The sequence below is a fragment of the Panthera uncia genome, chromosome B4 (genome assembly GCF_023721935.1).
Source record: "Panthera uncia isolate 11264 chromosome B4, Puncia_PCG_1.0, whole genome shotgun sequence".
Lineage (NCBI taxonomy): Eukaryota > Metazoa > Chordata > Mammalia > Carnivora > Felidae > Panthera > Panthera uncia.
In genome coordinates this window covers 45186967-45193884 of record NC_064809.1, presented here as the reverse complement: position 1 = coordinate 45193884, position 6918 = coordinate 45186967, and the positions used below count along the sequence as shown (strand labels likewise).

The following is a 6918-nucleotide window of genomic DNA, read 5'->3' as shown; positions in this document are numbered from 1 at the left end:
GCCTTCCCGGCACATCAGCAGTTAGCAAAAAGTTCTTATTAATCATGTCCTTCCTTTCTAGACGTTTTGTTCCCAAGTATCTTGCCATGATTGGGACATCTGGGACAGCATTACAAAATATCTATGCACAAGTTTTTATGATCTAAGCTGAAGTTTGATCATTTTCAAATCATACATTGGTTTTTGTTTTTGCTTTTGTTTTCGTTTTTGATTTTGTTTTTTGCAAATACTAGCCATTTGCAAAGCTACATTTTAGTTTCTTATTGATCAACCTAATGGCATAAGATTACCCTACCTAGCTTACTGGATTGTTAGCACTGTAAGATCTAGAACACAGACTCCGTTGCTGACAAATGACAGGAGGCAGGAGGTTGGTAGGTTAGTACTCAGTAAGTGTTTTCTGGATGAATGAATGAATCTGTCACCCTGTTGTTAATAGTGTTGTCATTATTGTGAGCTATCTCACGAATACAGTCACTCCCGGAAGTGCTAAAGAGCCTAATTCTGTAGTCAGGCTGCCAGGATTCAAAGCCTGGGCCACCTCTTGCTAACTCTACGACTTCCCACTTCCTTACTTTCTTTATCTAATAATATGGGGGTAATCGTTGCATACACTGTGTAAAATTTTTGTATGGTAAGTGTGATAATGCCTGTCAAATTGTACTTACAACAAGTAAGTTTTCAAGAAATGTTAGCTATTACTGTTATCATTAAATATCCACATTTTTATTTATCATCTAAATGTCATTTTGTTAAGCACTAAGGAAAGTATGGTTCTTCAACGACATTTCACAAGTGCATTAAAAAAAATTTTTTTTAATGTTTATTTACTTTTGAGACAGAGAGAGACAGAGTGCTAGCAGGGGAGGGGCAGAGAGAGAGGGAGACACAGAATCTGAAGCAGGCTCCAGGCTCTGAGCTGTCAGCACAGAGCCCGACATAGGGCTTGAACTCGTCAACCTGAGCTGAAGTCGGACACTCAACCAACTGAGCCACCCAGGCGCCTCTACGAGTGCAGTTTTAATAACAAGGTGAGGGCAGAATAAATGTCTGCATGCCAACCAGGGAGGCTGGAAAAAGAAATTTGAACCTAAAAGAAAGATTTGAGACATCACCAACCCTTGCCTGACTCCATCTACAAAAATTTTGGTAAATTTGGCAACTGCATCCACACGAATGCTGGAATGAGCCATACGCTGACTGCTCCCGTGTACTTGGGAGGCAGAGGCCGCGGCTGTGAGTCACTGCTAAGGTTCTGGGGCAAATCAGGTCACGGGCCTGCCTGCACTCCCAGCCCTGGGGTTGCGCTGGAAATACAAAATGGGATTAAACTCCATCCTTTGCAGATATAGCTTCATATAGACAAGCTTTACCGGTGCAGGCAGGGGCACGTTGGAAGACCTTCTCCCCACAACCTAATGCTAATGCCAGTCAGGATCAGGGGTGCTGAGGGTCCCTAATGTTCCTTCATAGCCCCTACAGGGGTCTTGCTTCATCAGCATGATTTTCCCTCTCCTTAAAACTCTCTGTTTGCTAAAGGAACATTCAGATCTTAGGGCTCACTCTTGGTCCTATTCCAGACCACAGCAGGATTTACCTTCTCTCATTTGAGCTTGCCAGGAGCCAAAAGCAACAACATCCCAACCTCCTGTCAACTCAACAAGGAGAGATTTATTGCAATTAACTAAAAAGACACTTGTCACGACAGGAACACCATATGCTTCAGCAAAGATAGGATCCCAGCTTGTGGCTGGCCTTTGCAAACAATCCTACCAACACAGACTTTTTTTTTTTTGGTTGCACAGTCATTAATAACGCAACATTCAGCCCCAGGGGTGTTTCCAAGGTGGAGACTCAGAGGCTGGCACTCAGAGATCACCTCCAGGACAGAAGTTCTCAAAAGATTGCAGCAACCATTACAGACTCTTTGCTTAGATTGCTGGACCTCTCACTCGATGTCCAGCCTCCTTTTCTTCTTTGCAAAAGAATCCTAGGTATATTTGGAGCAGCAAATTTGTAGCTAAAACAGGCCTCCCATGGTCAAGATCAGCTATTTGCAAGGTAAAATCTCCTGGAAATTTCTGGGACAGTTTTGCCTTCCTCATAGAGATCCTGCCCCTCACCCTTCCTTTCTGCCTTTTTCTAGTGCTTGGCTTTTGTGAAGGCTGATTTGGCTGATTCTAGGTTTCTTTTCAATTACTTCCCAGATTGTAATTGTGTCCAAAGGCTTTGAAACTTGCTGAGACTTCTAGATAATAAGAAAATTCCTGTAATACGAGTTGATTACTTTTTAAAAATTATACAGCTTGATATGGAATATTCTAAGTGAAAATAATTACACATCTGCCCCTTTTCAAAGTTATTAATTCATACACAGGCAGACATGAGATTAGGTAATTAGTTACAGAAAGGTCAAGAAGTCTGAGGAATGGGTAATTTATTTCAATGAAAGGAAAGAACTTATTTTGCTACAGTGGGAAAAAATGTGGAATTCAGAAATCGCTGCATTGAACTGTATCCCCATTTATCTGTGCGCAATGTTTTTATCTCAATGTCTCACTTCCCTCTACTTTCTTTTCACACTAAGGTATTGAATGAGAAATATATCAAGTTGACTGACTTTAACTTATCTGATATAGGGTGGCTTCTACAGCACTCTTCTCTTTTTTCTCTCAGTAAATACTTTCGACTTTGACATTTGCCATCTTGGAAATGACAGGTGACTGAGGGCAAATGCATCAAAGTGATTAAGATCAGAATATTTGCTAAGGACCATTTTTTTTAGAGAGTAAAACATAGTTTTACTGAATCCTTGAAATGCAGAGCTAAATAAACCTCCTTTTTTTGTGGGGGAAAAAAAACAATCCGAACAATTAGAAACCCAAGAAACTAACAGTCACACTTAGACCCGAGTACCAAATTTTTATTTTTCAAACTCGGACATTTTCCTGAAATACACTTATAATCCAAATACTCCTCTCCCTTCTTCCTTTTACAACATACCATTTCAATCTGTTTGTTTATAGAATGAAGGCCTTAAGGAAAAGCCTTATTCACATTCCCACAAAAGAAATAAATAAAAATTTATCTCTAGGATCCATTTAACTGAAATTGACTAAATCCTGGTAGAGGCTCCAATCTTTATAACAGACACATAAGAGGGTGGATAAGCTTTCATTATCGACAAATTCCTATTAATGTAGCTAAACAGTTCATTAAATTATTCAAATGCATTTATTGTGCTCCTATTATGTGCGGAGTGTTGTTGCAAAGTAGACACTCTTCCTTAGGTGTAAAGAGGGCCACTGAAATGATAACTGGGAGTTTATGACTTTGATATCCCCTAGTGATAGGAAGTACCCTAATGATAGGAAAAGTTTGCTATTGCTGCTTCCTGAAATGCCCAGTTTATTTTTAGGGAAGGAACAACCTACCCACTGGAAGACTATAACTCAAACTTAAGCTTTAACAAAAGCTGGAGTTAGGGAGTGGTTGTACCTGTGTGATATAACACAAACAACAATGCAAAGCACATTCTGGTGATCTACAATGCTAGCTATCTGTGCAAGGTAGCCTAAGAAACGACACCAGTTTAAAAAGAAACCAGTACCAACTTCAAAAGAAACCAGGATACAGAGCAATTGCAATTTGTGGTAAAAATAAAAATATACAACCACTAACCCCTTCCCCCAGCACTGAAAGTACAGTTCCTCAGACACTCGGCTATCATTTGGGAAAGATGGGGGTAGACTGGATAAATTTAAAGCATGTTAAATAATTAAATAACACAGCCAAGTATTGCATGTGTGGTCCCAAAGACTTTTCGACATATTTTTTAGCATTACAGTTGTAGGAATGGAAATTGAAAAAGTTATACGTATTTTCTTAGAGACAGCTTACAGATTCCTTACAGATCTCAAGGTGAAAATATGACACATCGCCACCATGACACAAGCTATTTTGTCTGTCATCCCTAAGACATAACTTCACAGGACATCAGACTTCCCATGGTCTGAGTGTTTCCTTCACGTGCCTCTAAATTGGGGTTCTCCCCTGAATAAAACAGGTTCACTTTTCAGATCAAGTGTTATTTGCTGGCCAACTGCCTTCAGGATAAATATGCTTGCATCATTTCTAGAGCCGCAAGTCAAACCTCCACTGATAAGCTTAAATTTGGCCCCATCTCTCTGTTCAGAACTTCCCACCTTTGCTGGGGAATGAAAGTCCCCTCTGACGGAGAGAGACTTATTCAAGGAGAGCGATGCTTTTCCCAGCTCATGAGCCACCTGACGAAGGCAAACTCAACCTCATCTCCTTAAAAGAGCGTCCATAGTCTCCCATTCAGAAGTCTGCTATTCCTATTACTTCCTAAATGTGGTGTGATGATTAAATAAAATTAAATGCAAATAATAAACGGTAATTAAATAACAAACTTAAAATAAATTAAAAACACAATACATGGTCTTGCGGTTTTCACAGAAGGTAACAAAGGTCAATTTGCATTAAGTTCACAGTCCTTCGGGTACCAGTTTCTACAATGATTGGGCAACACTGCCCTCTAAAGGGGTTATTATGTTATATCCCTTACTTCACATGGTGGGAAATTGCCCCAGGATGCACTGACGTATCTCACGCACAAACACATTCTTTCTTTTGCTTTTGGGACACTGTCTGTCCTTGACCTTCTGTGAATGACTCTGAAGACCACGGAGCCCCTAGAGAGGCCATAAAACTTCATGAATGTCCACAAGGGGGTCGGATACCAGTATCTGCTGCGGTGATTTTCAAACCTTAATAGGTATCAGAATCACTCCCCCCACCCCCCGCCCCATGGGCTTGCTTACACACAGGTTGATGGGCCCCACCTCCGGTTTAGGATCCCTTAAGTTGACAGTTGGGTCCAAGAATTTGCCTTTCTAACAAGTTCCCAGGTGATTCTAACGTTGCCAGTCCAGGGGCCTGCACTTCGTGAGCCAGACACTGCCCTTGGCACCTTAATCTCACTTAATACCTCGCAACAGGGTGAGGGTTTAGCATCTGTTCTACAGACCAGGAAGCCAAGTCTCGGAGAAATGAACTGACCAAGGTCACACAGCAGCAACAGAGCCAGTAACAAACCCAGCACTGTCTCACTCCAAGCCACTGCTCTCTTCTGTACACCAGAATGTCAGTAAATGAAGCTGTTAGACACTTCATCTTCCTCGGCCTCTGCTTCTTGTTGCAAGGGGGCAGGAATTAGAGGACCGTTTAGTTGGTTTTTCTCCCAGAGTATCTGGAGGTCTGGATATGATTCCCTCCCCCACCCAGGAAGATGCACTCTGCCCCAGGCTGGATTTGTGAATGTGTACAAGTAGAGGGGAAGGAAGGGCACATCAGTGGGAGAGGACCCTCTTGGGTCATGAGCCCTGCCCGTTCAGAGGGGGTGTGATTTGCTCTGGATTCTGGAGTTCTTTTACACTCAGAAACTCTGAAAGAGAGGTTTCAAAGCTAGTGTCTCCTCTCACAGGCATTCTGAGGACCTCAAAGCCTACTGGGGCTTGGAGAGGACCCAGAGGGTGGCTGCATGGCACCCTCCCCAACCTGCTCAAACCACCTGCACTGTGGCAGGGACCCTGAAACAACTTTAATAGAGTAGCGCCCACCGTTGCGGAGACTGAATCGTTTTGATAAAGGAAAAATAATTTTCGGGTCACATGTCCCACAGGATATGGCAAGTAAAAAGTCCCTAGCATTCAGCCCCAGGCAGGATGTCCTAGTGTTAGGGAAAGAAGGTCTGTGACTCCCTCCTTCCCCCAATTTCAAGAACAGTTTTTCTCATCCTTTGCATTCAATTCAGCTCCTAATCCAACTTGGTGTTTTCCTGAGGGAGCTACAAATCTGGAGCATCCCATGGGGATGGTTTCTGGCCTCGGTCACAAGGGGGAAAGGATGTTCTCAGAAAAACAGCCCCGCGGGCTGGTCCGCAGAGATCTTGAGGTCGTGGCCACGGCCGCCCTTCGTGCAGAGCTGGACTCTGGACTCCAGCTGCTGGCTGAGTTCGTCCAGGGCCCCGGTGCAGGACTCCAGGCTCTCGGCCAGTTTCTGAATCTTGGCCTTCAGCACGGCCTGGCTAACCTTGGTGGCCCCCTCGGCCCGCCTGGGGATGAGGAAGCCACGTGAGCCGAAGAAGACGATGAAGTAGACAGAGTTGTAGAGGGCGATGGAGGCGTTCTGCCCGCACTGCAGCAGCTGGCGGTCCCCGCGGCCCTGGCAGCGGCAGAAGAACTCCAGGCAGCTCAGGATCTCGCGCATCTGGTCCTGGCAGGCGGCGGCGATCTCCTGCACCCGGCGCAACTCCCGGGAATTGCAGAAGATCAGGGAGAGGTCGGACGTGATGGTGACGGCCCCTCCGGCGGTGGCCACCCCCAGCCCCACGGCCGACGCCACCAGCGAGACCCCCAGGGTGAGCGGGCTGAGCGAGAGCCCCACGATGGCGGCCACGGCGCCCGCGGCGCTCAGCGAGCTGCCCGCCACGTTGGCCGCCAGGGAGCGCCGGCGGAGGCGCTCGAGGCGCCGGGCCACCTCGCGCAGGCGCAGCACCTGGCCGTGCAGCCGGCCGCGGCGGTCCAGCAGCAGCCCCTGGAAGCGGCGCAGCGCGTCGGCGCCCTGCAGCTCCCGCGCCGCCGGCCTCTCCATGCCCTGCGGGGACACAGACGCGCGGTTAGCGCGGAGTCTCGGTGCTCCCCCCACGCCCCAGTGAGGCTCCGCAGCGACTGCCACGCGAGGGGGAACGGGCGGGGCGTTTTCCAGCGAGTCCTGTGGGTCAGGTGCGCAGGGACCAGTTCTGTACTCTGGGACAAGGCACCCCAGTTCCCGGGACCTTAAAAACGCGTATGCAATGCCCTCGTCCGCTTCTCTCCCCCCGGGGAACGCTAAGGG

At 46.2% G+C, this 6918-nt stretch overlaps 1 protein-coding gene across 1 annotated transcript; it reads right to left on the bottom strand.

Annotated features, from left to right (window-relative positions):
- Nucleotides 1-1789: 1789 nt before the first annotated feature.
- On the bottom strand, nucleotides 1790-6675 carry APOLD1 (apolipoprotein L domain containing 1). The gene has a single exon (XM_049625081.1). The coding sequence runs from the start codon at nucleotides 6673-6675 to the stop codon at nucleotides 5935-5937; it is 741 nt and encodes a 246-aa protein (XP_049481038.1). The 3' UTR covers nucleotides 1790-5934.
- Nucleotides 6676-6918: the final 243 nt, after the last annotated feature.